Below are 16,905 nucleotides of genomic sequence, written 5' to 3'. Positions count from 1 at the left end.
TCATTTATTCTCTTGCAACCTTTAACAGCATTACTCTTGGGGTATAATAATCTGGGCTTTTTCATCTCTTGACAAAGCTCACAATTGCCTTTGCTGCCCTTCCTGAACCTGCTAATTAAAACAGCCCAAGAATACCCTTCTCTCTAATAAGAGTCCCACATTTACCTACAAACACCTTATGTTCTACCTAATTTTTTCATCTGTCAGACACCTTTTTTGCCCAAATGAGACAGTATCTAATTGCAAATAATTTGTCCAACATGTGTTAACTACATAACGTTGAAATTGGTGTTGAGGTAAGCTTTCTTCATTGGGGATTCAGTGACTTGGATGCCAGGTATAGGATGACACAAACTCGTGGGTTATTTGACTCGACCCTGCAATGATTTTCAGAGCAGTCAGCAAAGTTTTAAAACAGGTTATTAGCTAAAAGAAGAAAGAGAAAAAAGATTCACGCCAGAAAGACCTGGCATGGGCAAATCTCTCAAAAAAGAAAGACTGCACATTGACTCAACTAAAAAGCTAGATATTTTCACAATAATTGATATGCTAAAGAAGGTAACTTCTCTCCACCATCTGATGGGAGGAGAGGTGGTCAATTTCCAGAGTACATATTCGTCTTTGCAGGTGACTTGCCAGACTTCTTAATATACAAGTTCACGAGCTAAAAGGGGTCTTATTATCATTTCTATGGTTTTGGTTAGTTAAGGAGTAGTGTTTAGCCTTTCACCTTCAACAGGGAACCTGAAAGATTTTTAGTGATTATTATGCTAAGCCATGGGCTGTCCTCGTCTTACATCTGATGAGATTTTCTTTTGATTGGCTGAGGAGGTGGTGTGTACTGGCAGGTCCACATTCCAGCCTGGCCTGCAATATAGAGGTAATAAGAAAAATGTCTGAATGCTTCCTAAAACCTACCTAAAAGAAATGTATCTATCTATGCCTAAGCCGTACTAAGTATCCTGCCACAACTTGATAACTATGTGGGTTGAAGTTAACTTAAAACTGAGAACTTATTTGTAGAAATTTGTGGGTTTGCTCATATTCTCCATTCTTTTCTCTTTCTGTTCCCTCTCCCCTCTTCTGCCCCTTGATCCCATTTGTCTTTAAGTTTCCCCATCAGGCAAATGTCCATTGCTGCTCTGTGCCAACTGGAGACCAGTCCTTATCCTATGTGCATGGCCTCCCCCAAAGAAAGCTTAGAGACTGGTCTTTGGAACAGATGGCGAAAGGCAGCTCTGATCAGCCTGAGGTGTGTATACTAAGAGTTGTTGAGTTGTTTCTATTGTGGATGAAGGGGTATTATTTATTGTCTCTAATTTTTTTTATGTGAAACAGATGACAGGACAGTCTGAGAATGGACTGAGATGGACACCAGACTCTGTATATCTAGTCAGCTTTCCAGAAAGCCTCCCTGGGTAGTTCATAGGCAAATCCTAAGTATCTCAACTGAACCCATCTCCCTCCCACCTTCCCCCTTTTCTAGGGTTACTAAGCTCCTAGATAACTCAGGCAGGATCTGGACACCATCCTTCATCTGCACCCCCAGCACTAAACTCTCAGATCCAATAGAAATCTAATGTGTGTTATTTTAAATTCTTATACCACCAAAACAGTGACTTTGCAAAAGACAGATGATGTATATTACAGAGCCTTCTACCAGAACATGTTCTCGAAGAAGGCTTGTCTTCTTTCTTCTCACGAAGGAAGAGATTTGAGGCATTGTAAGCCAATGAATTCACCACACCAAATGCTCACATTCAGTGCCACCGACTTGTCCTGTTCCAGGTCAGGCCCGAGAATGGATGCACAGACACCAGCCCCTGTGCATTTCTTCTTCCTTGCCTTGGCCTTTGACCTGCTTGTTGTAAAGTCCTATTGTTTGTTTTTCATTGTTGTGTTAGGATGTTGGCCAGAGGCTGAGTGGGACAAGGAGAGAAGACACTTTTCTTCTTGCCCTGATCAGAAGAGAGCTGAAATCACGTCCTTTGAGTTCCAGCTTATTAGATAAGCTTCAGAAAGAGCTGAAGCTTCAGGACCCAATCTCTTCAGGATTTCTTCTCCAATCTCAGCTGAGCCGCCTCTTCTTAAGGCATGAAATCCCTCTACAGTTGCCAACAATCAAGATCCTTTGCCAGAGATTTTCTAGAAGGGGCTCTCCTGAAATGGTATGGCCATCTTTCTATTTTAGATGTGGTTTCCTTTTGTTTCCTGTAACTGTACCCTCCAGAGTAATAGAATTAAGAGGTAGCTCCTTTCTTGAAAATGACCTTTACTGTTGACCCCTAAGATAAAAGATTTCTATTCCTATGTAGAAACTTCTAATTAGAATAGAATAGAAATAGGTTTAGGTTTCTTAGCTCTATTTAATTTCTCTTTATTTATTTATTTATTTATTTTTTTGAGTTGGAGTCTCACTCTGTTGCCCAGACTGGAGTGCAGTGGCCGCTCCCGGCCACTGCAGCCTCAACCTGCCGGGCTCCGGCGATCCTTCCGCCTCAGCTTTCCGAGTAGCTGGAATTACAGGCACGCGCTACCACACCCGGCTAACTTTTTGATTTATTGTAGAGATGAGGTCTCGCCTGCCCAGGCGGGTCTCGAACCCACGGGCTCAGGCAATCCACTCACCTCAGCTAATTTCTCTTTAAAGGACTTTCCTGTCCCAACTTACGTTGTCTGCTCTTAACACTATTTAGGGTAGTTACAGATTCAAGAAAATGGGCCACTTGGGTTCATTTGTGAGCTGGCTTAGTCTGCAAGCTTCAAGGAACAAATGGAGAACTGGATTAAGATCTTCTATGTGTCATTACAGTTTCCTAGAATGTTAGGCGTGGAAGGTATCTTGAAATTTACTGATTAAAAAACTGAAGCCCAAATGTTGTCCAGGAACTTGCTCAGAGTACCCAGGAGAAACAGATCCACCAATGACAAGCCCAGGGTTCTTTGGGCACAGCACTTTCCAAGTTCACACCTTTGGCTGAATATAAAGTGTGGTCCAAGGGAATATACCCTAAAATAGGCAGGAATAATAACAATGGGACAATCACTAGTGAGCATGTATCAGTAGTAAGGCAATAGGCAGAGAGCACAAACCTCAGAAGAGAAGGCCTGAGCTTTAATCCTTAATACTACCATCATTAACTCTGATGCCTCAGTGATCTTGTCTAGAAAACAAGCCATTACTAAATCATAGGATTTAGTAATGTGATAAATGCAAGCCAGTAGAATTTGTTATATGTTTATGAGATGCATTTAGTCATGCAATAGCAACTTATGACAACCTAGATGAATATTCAGTTCAATCAAATTTTCTGGTTGGAGATCTAGTTTCTCTACCTAGCTTCCCTCTCCTCCTGCTATCCCTTCCACTACCCTGGAGTTGTCCACCCCTCAGAGTCCCTAGGATAGCATCCAGACCAAGCAATGGAAATGGGTGACATTCCTTCAGTCCTTTCCTAGGTAGGACAAAGGTCTTCAGATGTTTTTTACCTAGCCTAATAAAGTCGTGTCTTCAGATTATCTAAACATATCTGTTGAATACATCTAAGTAGATCTGGATATGCCTGCTGAAAACATCTTATGTATAATAAATATACATTAGGAATGTAAGAAAGAACAAGGGGTGTGAGGACTAGAGATTAGGTTATGCTATAGTAACAAACTCGAAATCTTAGTGGCTTAAAATAACAAACGTTTATTTTTCATTTACATTTCCATAGAGCCAGCCACAGGTCCTTCCAAGCATTGTCAGTATGTTAGCGCCAGGAACCAAGCTGATGAAACAGCCACTATAAGATATTTTGGGACACGATGGCAGAAAGGGAGAAAAAGAATACTGTGGATTTCACATCAGCAGTTTAATCCTCAACCCAGAGTTGGCACATGTCTCTTCTACTTACAACTCATTAGCCAGAACTAGCCATATGGTCCTACCCAACCACAAGGCAACCAGGAAGTACAATTTTACTATTTGTCCCAAAGGGAGAATAATAGGAATATTTAGTAAAAAGCACTAATAATTATGATACTGTATTTTTTCAATGGTCTTTAAAACTTTTAATGGTAAACGTTTTCCAAATACATTTTATCTCAGCAGGCCTCTTTCCCTTATATGTAAATAAGTGAGGCTGTTCTATTCTATTTTCAGGTGAATTATGGAAAGCTACTCTGGTTTTTAACACATGCAGCTTTGGATAATCTACAGCAAAGCAAAGCAGTTGAGGACAGAAACCTGAGGAAAATTGAGAGTTATCGCAATCATGGCCAAAGGTATCCTTCTCCCCTTTTGCAGGCATATTATTCCTGGATATTTTTGTTTGGACTGCTGGGGGAAAAGCACCATAGACTGGGTGACTTATAAAGAACAGAAATGTATGGCTTACAGTTCTGGCGGCTGAAAGTTCAAGATCAGGGTGCTAATCTGGTTGAGTTCTGATGAGAGCTGTCTTTTGGGTTACAGACTATTGACTTCTCCCTGAATTTTCACATGGCACAAAGAGAGCTAGCTAGCTCTTTGGCCTTTTCTTTTAAGGTCACTGCTATGGTTTGAATGTATCCCTCGAAGCTCATGTGTTGGAAACTTAATCCCCAATGCAACAGTGTTGGGAGATGGGACCTTATAAGAAGCAGGTCAAAGGGCTCTGCCTTCATGAATGGATTCATGTTATTATCTCATGCCTGAGTTAGTTACCAGGAGAGTGAGTTTGTTATAAAAGTAAGTTTGGATCCCACTCTTGCCCTCTCTTGCCCTTCTGCCTTCCACTATGAATGATGCAGCAAGAAAGCCCTTGCTAGATGTAGGTCTCTCAACCTTGGACTTCCCAACCTCCAGAACTGTAATAAACAAATCTCTGTTCTTTATAAATTACAGTCTCAGGTATTCTGTTGTAGCAGCACAAAATAAATGAAGACAGGCACGAATCCCACTCTTGAGGGCTCTGCCTTCAGACCTAATCGCCTCTCAAAGGCCTCACTTTCTAATACCTCATCTTGGCATTAAGTTTCAATGTATGAACTTTGGAGGACATAAACATTCAGTCCATCGTACTAGACTCCTAGAGCTGGCAGGGATCTTGGAGGCATTCACTCTAAAGCCTCCCTCAATGCAGAATCATGTTGCTCTTCACCAGCACGTGGCTTATGCTTCACATTTTCTCTCCTGTACGCAGGCCAGCATAGAAAGTTATCTGTGGCAATTGCATATGTTTTTTTAACATCAAGCATGTATGCTTTTATGAGGTTGCTGTGTGAAAATGAAAAGCCTCGTTATGAAATAAGATATTGTATATAACAGAGCTCATCTAGATAGTGTGATTCCAGAAACCCATTCAGCACTAGCAAAGAAAGGTGTGAGGTACAGGAATCAATAATCCCTTCATATAATCTCAAGGGAAAGAAATGACTCAAAATAAAAATAGGATGTGGGGAATATCCTTAGAGATGAGGCACAGTAAAGTATGATATCTATGTTCACCATGAAAAGTGACAAAGTGCCATGGTTAAGAGCATAGCCTCCATTGCAGTAGCCCATATTCAAGTCATCTCTGCCACATAGTGGCTGCATGACCTTGGCAATTCACTTAACCTCTCTGTGCTTCCATTCTCCAACTGTAAAAAGAGGATAATAGACTTCATTCCATTGATTTGTAAGAGTAACTAGGTTAATAAATTCAGAGTTCTAAGATAATCAGTGCCTGGTACATAGAAAGTGCTATATAAGTGTTTTTACTATTTTTAGACTATTTTTCTGAAAGACTCTCTTTTCAGTTATAAATAATATGACATAGTGATTATGAGCACATGACATTACAGTTAAGTGCTTCACTCTAGGAAAAAGGTAGGGTTTCTTGGGAAAATGTCCCTGGGCAACAGTGGTACACTCGATTCCTTCCTACACTGTACCCTTTTACACTGTGATACTTCATTTAACAAATGCTTGTTAAATATCAACTGCCTGTCAGACTCACTTTACTAGGCACAGTGAATTCCAGGGTTGGAAAGACTCAGTCTTTTTCTAGGGCTTGCAGCCCAAAGAAAATGATACCGCCATGTGGGTACTTTAGTCAAGTATCACTCTGGGAGCAACTGTCTTACTGAGAGCCATAAAGCTCTAGAAAGTTTTCATAATCAGCAGCCACCTTTCACATAATATATACTGTGAAGTTTTGGCCATGAGAGGTGATAGACTATATTGTGGAACACGTGGCCACTCACTGGCAGATAAGGTCTTATGAGTCCTAGACAGGAAGCCTTTGCTGATTTCTGGACTAGGTTATATCTCCTTGTTATGTGGTCCCATAGTTCTTACCCTTCATAACAGCCATCATATTTGTAGTTATTTATTTGCTATTTGAGGTTAGGAATGATGTCTCTCCTGGTCAGCTATGTGTCTAGCATAGATCTAGTATAGTCCCTGGTATATAGGAGATGCTCAATATTTGTTGAATGTGATTGGCACCTCCAACTATCTAAAGAGCTCACATCACTTCACTTGCAGGGATACCTGGATATCTGCTCTATAATAAAGGTGCATAAAGAGATCATTTTGAGTTCATCAAAGAAGGTGCAACTTTATGTAAACCAGACAGTATGTCTATAGGCGTGCAAGACTGATAACCTGTAATAAAACCGGGCTCTTATTAATTAATAGGTGGCTCAGAAAAATCCTCTTCCCATGGTCTGTCAGGTAGAGCCTCTAGTAGGTTAGCTTTGTGAAGTTTTAAAAGGTTCCAGCATCACCAGTGCAGCTGGGTGGCAACAGTTCTCATCTCCTAAGTTGGACCTGATGAAATAAACTCCTGCAACAGGCTAAGAACCCCTACCAGCTGCAGTAAATGGGTTCCATACACACTTGCCCATTCAGTACTTGGTGTACTGAACAAAAGGACCAAAGCCTCATGAAGGCCTACCCCCAAGAACTGGCATTGCAAAAAAAGAGAAAGGAAAACGTCTGATTCATATCTGGACTAGAGACATCTGATTGGCAGAATCTGGGTCATGTGCCCTAGCAACAAAGAGAGACTGGTAAAGCATAGAGTTGGCATTCTCCTGTGCTACAGAGAAAGGAATATTATCGCATGAGCTGGGAAACTCCCTGAACAGGGGAAACTGGTGACCGGGATAAAGACACACATTCACTATGCCTTCCCATTCCAAACTTTTGGAAAACACTATGTATTCTTGAGAAGTTTAGAATAGTATAATTTTGTGTCAAACCTTGTGTAAGATTCACAGAGGGAAAAAAAAGGAATAATGTTACCTTTAGACAAAGTTATATATATCTAAAATAAACCAATACCAGGTCCTCTACAAGATCCGTAAGAAATAGTAAAGAACAAAAGAGACTTGACCTCTTAGAGCAGTCTACTAGGGAAGTCTGATTTGAAACAATTACTAAGGAAATAGAGATGTGATTATAATAGAGACCTATTAAGGAAAAGAACAAAGTACTACGAAAGAGTATATCAAGCAGGGGTGCACTGGAACCCGAACTGAAGGCCAATGATGCACAACTCTTCCCGACTCCTCATTCAGAAATGTCACATTGGTACCTAGAAATCAGTCACAGTGGGAGTATTTACACCAGGGAAATTGGCAATGCAACCAATCAGGGCTTTATCTTGGAGAGTTGGTTGTTAAAGACATACCAGCATACCACTGAAAGAAAACCAACTTAGATGAGTAGAGGTTGGAGGAATGTCATAGACCGTCCCTCTAGGTAATTGGGCATTTAAGTTGAGTCAGTGAAAAACAGGACACTCTTCACTGATGAAACAGCAGTTCAACTGAATCTGGAGGGGCCTATAAATTTGACTGTTAAATGAGCAAACATCTCAAACTGATTTTGTAAAATAAATCACTATAACAATTTTCACCCCCTTTTTTTCACCTATTATTTAAAGTAACAATAATTAGATAAACCATTCTAATAATTACATATATTTGCATGCCAGACTTTAAGTAAATAATGACTCCAAACATTTTGGGGTTTTTCATATATAAAGATTAGAGTTAAGGTTAATGCAGGAAATTTACCTGGTTCAAGATTTCATACTATATATGTTCCCTGGTTACAGAGATCTTTGCTTTGCTGGTGACAATGGGTAGTTTTGGAATTTGATTTACCATCAGTAATTATCTGAGTTTAAGAAGAGTAAGATCAAGCAGGTAAACTACTGTGATTACTTTTTTTTCCCTCTCAGCCTGGAAAAAAGAGTCAAAAAGATGGATTTAGAATTTTGGCCTATGCTGTAGTCATTGGATTACCTCCTAAGAAGAGACTGTAGAGCTCATTTAGATGGAGTAGATGCCAGTTAATGTAGGAAATTCCATATACACTTGTACGACCAGGTTACTAAGACTGAGAAGGTCTTCATGAGTGGGTTCTCTGGTTCCAGTGTGTAGCAGAGATGAGAGACACAGCATGAAAGCTTGCAGCTGCTTTAAGAGGTTCATGTTTTCATAACTTTTTCACTGCCCCCTCCAAACAGCACTCCACCCCAAGACTCCAGCTCACAGCAAGAACTAAACAAGAGCCTGTTGGAGATTCTAAAGATGGCACTGAAGACAACCAATGGCAAACTCAACATAGAGAACCTCAATCTGAGCTTTCGAAAGGAAGATCGCTCATTCTCTGGCTGCCTCCCTCCACCCAAGGTAACCCGAGTTCTGTTTCAGATTTGCTCCTCTCTAAAAGCCTACCTTAGGGCATCAGGTGTATAGTAATAAAACACAGTGGTGATCTGTATTCTGCGTGTGGATTATATTACACAATTGTTTGTTTTCTGTGCCTGAGAAGAGAAAAATAAAACAGAAAAGGAATTGTGAAATAGGCAGGAATTGTGAAATTGGTCAAAGAATTACTTATATTGAGCCCTGTTTTATGCTAATAATAGGGAATATGACAATACTCAAATGATATTTTATAATGGAAAGCAAGTATTTTTCCAAGGCCAAATGTTCATTTCTCACACCTTCTCTCAGCTTCCAGCAAGATCAGCATGTGATCTCCCATTCCTTAGGAACACCAAATTTTAGGGACAGGTGTAATTTATTGTCAATAGAAGTTGGCATGCTGTTTTGGAAAATTAATTAACAGTGCAGAGTGTTTCATGGATGAGGATTCAGAACCATATTAACTGATGGATCTGCTGTAGCCAAATAAACTCAATCATAGGGCTATCTTGGTTGGAGGTGAAATAATAATTACCACCATCCCTATAATTCCATTAATAATACCTCATCACCACCACACTTTCTTGACTTTTTACTAAGTGCCAAGCACTGTTCTAAATGCTTTATTTATATTATCTCATATAACACAAAGTTAAGTCCTTATAAAATGTTACAAACCCTGGGTTGATGCTATTATATTCATTTAATAACTGAAAAACTGAGTCTCAGAAAGGCCAGTTGAATTCCCCGAGGGCCACAGGTAACACATGACAGAGCCAGGATTCAAAGTACAGAAGAGTTCTGGAAATTGAGAGCCGGAATTGGAATTTCATTGGGTAGAAATTATCTGGAAGATTCTACTGAGACCAATGTACAAGAATTAGAATTCCAGAGGATTGGAAAGAAGTAGAAATAACAGGTTAAAAAAAAGTCCTGTTGGAAAGACCAGAAAATGCCTTTCATCTAAGTAAACGTGGGTAAGAACTGAGGGAGTCAGAGAATTTAAAAGAACAGGGATGTTTACTAAGGAAACAAGGATGTAATGTGCTGAAAGCGGGTTTTTATTCTAGGACAAGCGCATCTTTCACCTTGCTTTTATATTTGACATCAACTGTGTGTGTGTGTGTGTGTGTGTGTGTGTGTGTGTGTGTGTGTGTGTGTGTGTGTGAATATTATATGTGCAAGCATGTTTCACAGGAAAGAGAGAACACTGCAAAAGAGTCCACACGTCACAAGTGGCCTTTACTATGTTTATGAAAAGATCTGCAGGAATAGACTGAGAAGCAGCAATTCTTTGTTAGATTAGAAACCACATGGCACAATGATGAAGCGTGAATGCTCTTAGATGATACTCATAGAATGGAACATAAACAATTTGAAAATTAGAATATATTTACTAAACCTCTTGGAGTCTCAGATTTTCCACTGGAAAAACCGGGTCCCAAATATCTACTTCCTGTATCTATGTGAGGATTAAATTAAATAAATATGTGAAGGCATCTAGCATACTATCTGATTTACAAGGCCCTCACTAAATTATTAGTGTCCTTTTCTTCTTATTAAAAAAAATCAGTGTTTAATGAGAATCTCACTTCAAAATGATCTGGGAATGGAGAACCTTTCCCATGGCCAAGTGATGGCCCCATGAAGCTCTGGCTATTAGAGTAAACCTTGAATGTTCTCTCCCCCCACAGCTGGTCACAAAAGCTTAACATTGTGGTTCAGATCCAAGGAAATGGGGCACATTTTTCTTGGAGGTGGTCTGTCTTTCATGAGTCATCTGGCATCTCTTACACATCTGGAATTCACTCCGAGCACATTACAGTTCTGAGAGGCATGTAAAATAGAATCCTGTTTCCCCAGAGCATGAGTCAAATTGAAGTCCAAGGGACACTGGCTACAGGAAGCAGCAACAGTCATACCTGAACTACCTTTCTTCTGGACACAGGATTTTAGAGTAGACTGGGAAAGATCATGTCTGAGTTTAGAGGAGTTTTGTTTTATTTTTGACCAGTAGCTCTTAGTTGCCTTTGGGTACAGGAGAATCGCATAACTTCTTGTTTTTTTCCATGAAAAGTACACACTCCCTCCCCAGGAAAATAAAAAATAAAAAAGCACATCCACACAGCCACCATTTCAGAGGATTGGCAGAGCATCTGTAGCTTCCACAATAAATAAATGCAGTCTTAAAGGATAATCTATGGGTCTTGACACTCAAATCAATGGGATTTTGAACATTTTTGCAAAGAACAATATAGAAAATTATACACATAATATATACACAGATGACATATAAAGTAGCTATCATCTTCATTCTGTGGACTTATCCCGTTCCTCTAGCACATCTCTGATGCAAGGATGGCTAGTACTAGGATTGCTGAGACAATGCAGATCCACATGTATTAACTAATTTATTAATTTATTGAGTTGGAGTCTCACTCTGTTGCCCAGCCTGGAGTGCAGTGGCACACTCACGGCCACCCCGGTGTCGACCCGCTGGGCTCTGGTGATCCTTCCACCTCAGCCTTCCAAGTAGCTGGAACTACAGGCACGCAGTACCACATCTGGCTAATTTTTGGTTTATTGTAGAGACAATAAACCAAACTTGCCAAGTTGCCTGGGTTGGTCTCGAACCCATGGGCTCAGGCAATCCACTTGCCTTGGCCTCCCAAAGAGATGGGATGACAGGCTGAGCCACCAAGCCCAGCCCGTATATTTATTAATTAATTAATATGACCATTACCCAAGTCGAGCGTAGATTCAATAGGGCTGTAGTACCTAAGAATTTTCTAAGTTTGACTTGTTTATTCATAATCATATTCTTTACCTCTTGAACTCATTCTTTTTCTGCTTCACATTACACACTCCTCCAAGGCTGCACCCAGATCTGCTTCCCAGTGGGAGCTGGCTAGAACACAGGTTTTTCTACCTCTTTGCTTCATTTTCACCCAGCTTCCTCACTATCATCAAAAGGGAGATCCATTACTGAGATAGCCAGGGTTTGTAGATGTAAAGTTCATGCTTATAGCTAGAATACCAGTTTAGTGAACTAGACTTAGACCTATAGGACCTTCTTCTGTAGTTTCTTGGGCTTCTTTTTCTTTTTCTTTTTTTTGAGTTGAAGCCCCACTCTGTTGCCCAGGCTGAAGTGCAGTGGAATGCTCACGGCCACCGCAGCCTTAACCTACTGGGCTCAGGTGATCCTTCCACCTCAGTCTACCAAGTAGCTGGAACTACAAGCATGCACCATCATGACTAATTATGTGATTTATTGTGGAGATGAGGTCTCACCAAATTGCCCAGGCTGGTCTCGAACCCATGGGCTCAGGCAAGTCTCTCACCTCGGCCTCCCAAAGTGCTGGGATTATAGGTGTGAGCCACCACACCCAGCCTCCTCTTTTCATATTTAGTTGTTTCTGTAGTTGTTCACTCTACTCTTAAACTATATAAAAAAAAGATTTGTATTAACTTTGAATTATTTTTTTCCTCCAACAAAACAGCCATTCTTCAGATCAATATAGCTTGTCTAATCCATTATTGCATTGAACATAATAATCACACAATGTGTTCTGGGCACTGAGGACAATAGACTTTTATGGTATCAGAGTTCTGCAGGAGCTCTGGGGGAGAGCAACATTTTAAACATATCATTACAATTCTGTGTGACAAATACAGAGATGGCAATAACTTTTAGCACAGAGAAAAAAATCACCCATGTAGCCTAGCCTGAAAGCTCTCTAGAGGGATGATGCAAATACTGAATCATAAAGGATAGGGAAGTTTTACAAAGAATGAGGAGAAGGGATAGGGACAGGGGAAGAGATGGGAAAGGTGTTCTGTGTACAAGGAGTAACATAAAAGTACTGACATAAGAGAGAACATTGCTAATTCAAGAAACTGTAAGTCCCTGCTCAAACTGTCTTTAGAATGGAAAGTAAGATTCAGTTTATGAAGGATCTTTTTAAGGAGTGTGAATTTTATCCTGAAAGTCCAAAGGAATCATTGAAGGATATTAAGCAAGTGAATGAGATGATCAAATTTAAAATTTGAAAAAAATAACATTCCAATAGAAATTGGGGAATTGGTTAGAGGCAGGCAAAACTAGGAACAGAGAGACCTTTTAGAAACTTGCTTCAATAATCCAGGAAAGAAATCATGAGTGTTTAAAACTGGAAGTAACAGGAGGATAGAGATGTTAAGGAGATAGGAAAGTAGGTCTCCATGACTAAGTAATTGGATGTAGGGTTCGAAGTTGGAGGAATCAAAAATGACTCCTAAAACTCTGACTTTGGCAGTTTGATGGATGGTGATGCCATTCTCTGAGACAAGAAACAGAAAAGGAGTAATTTGAAGGGGTAGAGGAAAGGATGATGAGTTCTGTTTTAAACATGTTGATCTGGGTAGAGAAGTTAAAGCTGAATATTGATTTAAGACTGTTCAATATGGAGTAGAAGTATGGGAGTGGTAAATATTAATCAAGAACATAATGGAAAGTGAGAAGGGAAGAAGGCTGAGGACAGCACGCATTGCTAAGGACTAGGTAGAAGAGAAGACAACAAAGGAGACTTGAAATACTCAAAGAAGACATGGAAATGGTCAAGAAAGCCAGAAAGGAAGAGAGTTTGGAGATGGGTGGAATGATCAACTATGCCTCGTACTGCAAAGAGACCATCTATAATTAGAACTGAAAAGTATTCATTAAGTTTAAGGCCACAAGGTCTGCAGTAATTTGTTGAACATAGTTTAACAGAGTGATAGCTAAAATGAGAATGGAGCTATACATGAGGAAAGAGGAAGTTGAGGCAGTGTGTACCCCTCTTTCGAGGAGCATTTTTTGGAAGATGAATATTTGTTTTATATGTCATTTTTGGCAATGTATTTTATTTACTTATGATTCTAAATTGTCTTGTATTAAATAGAAGAAACAACACATAAGCGTTTTCTTACTAAGGGTCATCATATGAATATTCATGCCTTAAAGGGCTTTAATAATAATCCTGAATAATGTGAAATAGCTGTGATTTTCTGGTCGATGTTCCCAGTGTTCCTCTATACTGTGAGCAGCTATTAATCAATTCTAGGAACTCTGATATACTATTTCTAATCTGCTGTTCATCTTAACCTAGAGCAAAATTCAGTGTTGCCACAAGTAAGTGATCTGTTTTTAGAATAACCTCTTTATATGGGTGTTTAAAAATACATCAATATGCTCTAATCATGAGGATAACTCATTTCTTATTTGTGGAGTAAAATGGCATAATGTGACCAATTTCTAACTCTCTAGCTTTGTTTTTTGCCAACCTCCTCTCTTACACACTGCACTCTTCAATGACTTTCATTCACTCATTCTCTCATTTACTCATGTATTTATTTATTCAACAATTATTGATCCTTTATTTTTCAATACTGTGTTAAGCAATGATGATAAGAAAATGAATGGAAGGAAACCTAGTTCTAGTCATGAGTAAGCCACTGCCTTTTAGGAATGCTCAACAAGTAACAGGTCATTACTCCCAGCCTGAAAGAGATATAAAATGATAGCCTAGTGGATAATGTCAGAATACACTCTGTTTCGAAAAAGTATCATGCTCCTTCTCACCCATTGTTTCCACACACTTTTCCTTTGCCTGGAATTCTCCCCAACTCCTTATTCTTCTGTCAAACTCTATTCATTTTTTCGTGTTTCAAATAAGCCTTCTTCCCCCTCTTAATCGTCCCTGATGTATCTCTTCCAAACCTAGGAATTAACATGCAAGTTTCAAACCCGGATTTGAAATCTTGCATAAAGACAAACTAAGAGGTGCTTTTTGTTACCATTTTTAAATGAATGTTTTATGATTATTCAGGGGTAGTGAGACCTGATCTAGATCAGGAGACAATTGCCATGGAAAAAATGGTCTGTTTCTCACAGTTACGAAGACATTGGGACACACCATACACTGCATGGCCACACAGGGAAGCACCAGTGTTGGTCAGGAGGCAGAGGGAGGGAAGAGCAATGTGGGTAGAGCATTTATGGTGAGTTTCTTGGGAAGGAATGAACAAAGCAGGGTAAGCAGGCTTAGTATTGATGAGCTTGAATAAATTCAGCGAGCTTTGTACCTGGCCCTGGAATAATTAAAACAGGAGAGCAGTGGTCCTTTGAGAGTCCCAGTAGAGGAGGTGGTTGGAGTAGTTGCTTTGGAGGAAATGGTTTGTATATGAAAGACATGTTTTTCAGGAAAGATCGTCTCTCCAGGGTCAACAAAGTCCCATGACATTAAAGCTTAGTATAAAAGGACATACTTAATACTGTCTCTATACTGAACTTCCTCCCAAAACAACAGTAGCTAAACATATAGTTTGAGAAACCCTTATCCAAAATGCATGGGACCAGAAGTGTTTTGGATTTTTACTTCTTTAAGATTTTGAAATATTCGCCTATATATAATGAGATATCTTAGTAACAGGACCCAAGTCTAAACACGAAATTCATTATGTTTCATCATAAACACCTTCTACACATAGCCTGAAGGTGATTTTATACAATATGAGGGAGGAACCAAAAAAAAGGAATAAATTTATAAAATATTGTGCATTTATTCTTACATGTTTAAACTCCAGTCACCTTCAAAGTACTCTTGGTTTGATACAATATACCTATCAAGACACTTTTTCCACTATTCAAAACAGTTTTTGAACTCATCAAATTTGATGCCTTTTAGTGCTTTTGCCATATGTTGTTTCACCTCTTTCACATTAATAAAGTGTTTTCCTTTGAGGGTTTTTTTAGCTGGGAAGTGGGAGGAAGTCTCTGGAGTGAAATCAGGTAAATAGGGAGGGCGGAGCATGGGGGTCATGCCGTTTGGGGGTCAAAAACTGCTGAACACTCAGTGCATTGTGGGCAGGTGTGCTTGTCAATCACCCATTGTGAATGGGCAAACAAGTTGAAAGAATCTCAGAAAAATCTGTAGACTAAGTTCCATAATTTACTGGCTATGTGACAATAAGGAAATACTTAATATTCTAAGTCTTGGTTTGGTCATATATGAACTGTAGATGGTCATATAAACCCTGCTAATATAACAAGCTTGCTTTGTATATCAAAGTGGAGGATAAAAATATGTGTAGCAATTTACCTATACAATGAAGGATGTATTATCCCTAGACCTTGACCAGCCATCTCATGGTTAACAAAAATGTAACCCAAAGCCCAGTGGCTTCTGAGTAATAAACTATACCTGTATGCCAACTAAATAAAAATTTGTTGTTGACAGCACTGAGTTGGACGTTCTTGTCCTAAATGATGTCTTAAATGGTATCCCAATGGTAGAATGCACTCCTAGGTATTAATTCTTTGTCAAAATCACATAAGTTCTAATTATGGGAAGAAAATCCAAATACTAATTATATTCCACTGAAACTTTAAATCCTTTTTATTTGCAGGTCAGGGCTATATGTGGAAAGCATGGATTCTATCTAACCTTGAGCCTGCTGGAAACATTGCTTAACCATCAAGATTTGGGTTACCAAGATGAAATAAAGTAAGTTGACTTTTGTTATGAACTTAATGTTTGTATCCTGCCCACTCAAATGATATGGTGAAGCCTTAATTCCCAATGTTATGGCATTAGATGGTGGAGCCTTTAGGAAGTAATTAGGTGTTTAGATGAGATCATGAAGATGGAACCCCCATGATGGGATTAGTGCCTTTATGAGACGAGGAAGAGACACTAGAGCTTCCTCTTTCTGCCATGTGAAGGTACACAAAGAAGCCAGCAGTCTACAAGTCAGAATGAGAATCTTCACCAAGAACTTAATCTGTGGCACCTTGATCTTGGACATTCTATACTACAGCACTGTGAGAAATAAATGTCTGTTGTTTAAGCCACCTAGTTGACGATATTTTGTGACAGCAGTCCAGACAGACTAAGACAACTTTTTATCCATACAGTATTCTATTGGGATACCAAACACAGAGATCTATCTTTAGAAGGTTTTATGCGAAGCAATCAATATAATCGCTTGACTGGGTTAAGAAACGCTTTTATTGAGACCAAAGGACCTTCTTAACCATAAAAAGACAAAGCAGAAAACTTCCACTTACAGCCATTATAGACTATCAAGGACTAGATTTATCATTCCACCTTAAAGAACTAAAAAACAGGACAAAACACATAAAGCAGTGGTTCTCAAGCATGGACTGTCCAGCAGCACGCAACAGTGATTCCTGAGATAAGAAAAGCAAATGAA

General features: G+C 39.4%; 1 protein-coding gene across 1 annotated transcript in view; it reads left to right on the top strand.

Annotated features, from left to right (window-relative positions):
• Positions 1-16,196, top strand: part of LOC103276954 (uncharacterized protein C1orf87-like) — a gene marked incomplete at its 3' end in the record, with an annotated part of 47,338 nt that extends 31,142 nt beyond the window's left edge. The window contains exons 3-7 of the mRNA XM_008074403.1: positions 1,112-1,252; positions 1,905-2,168; positions 4,148-4,269; positions 8,490-8,655; positions 16,099-16,196. Coding sequence (XP_008072594.1) covers positions 1,112-1,252; positions 1,905-2,168; positions 4,148-4,269; positions 8,490-8,655; positions 16,099-16,196 — 791 coding nt within the window. The remainder of the gene's footprint in view (positions 1-1,111; positions 1,253-1,904; positions 2,169-4,147; positions 4,270-8,489; positions 8,656-16,098) is intronic.
• Between the last annotated feature and the right edge of the window lie 709 nt (positions 16,197-16,905).

The sequence above is a fragment of the Carlito syrichta genome, unplaced genomic scaffold (assembly GCF_000164805.1).
Source record: "Carlito syrichta isolate Samal-C Ts95f unplaced genomic scaffold, Tarsius_syrichta-2.0.1 Scaffold116591, whole genome shotgun sequence".
Taxonomy (NCBI): Eukaryota; Metazoa; Chordata; class Mammalia; order Primates; family Tarsiidae; genus Carlito; species Carlito syrichta.
The sequence above is the reverse complement of the archived record's forward strand: the minus strand, read 5'-3'. Positions and strand labels throughout refer to the sequence as shown.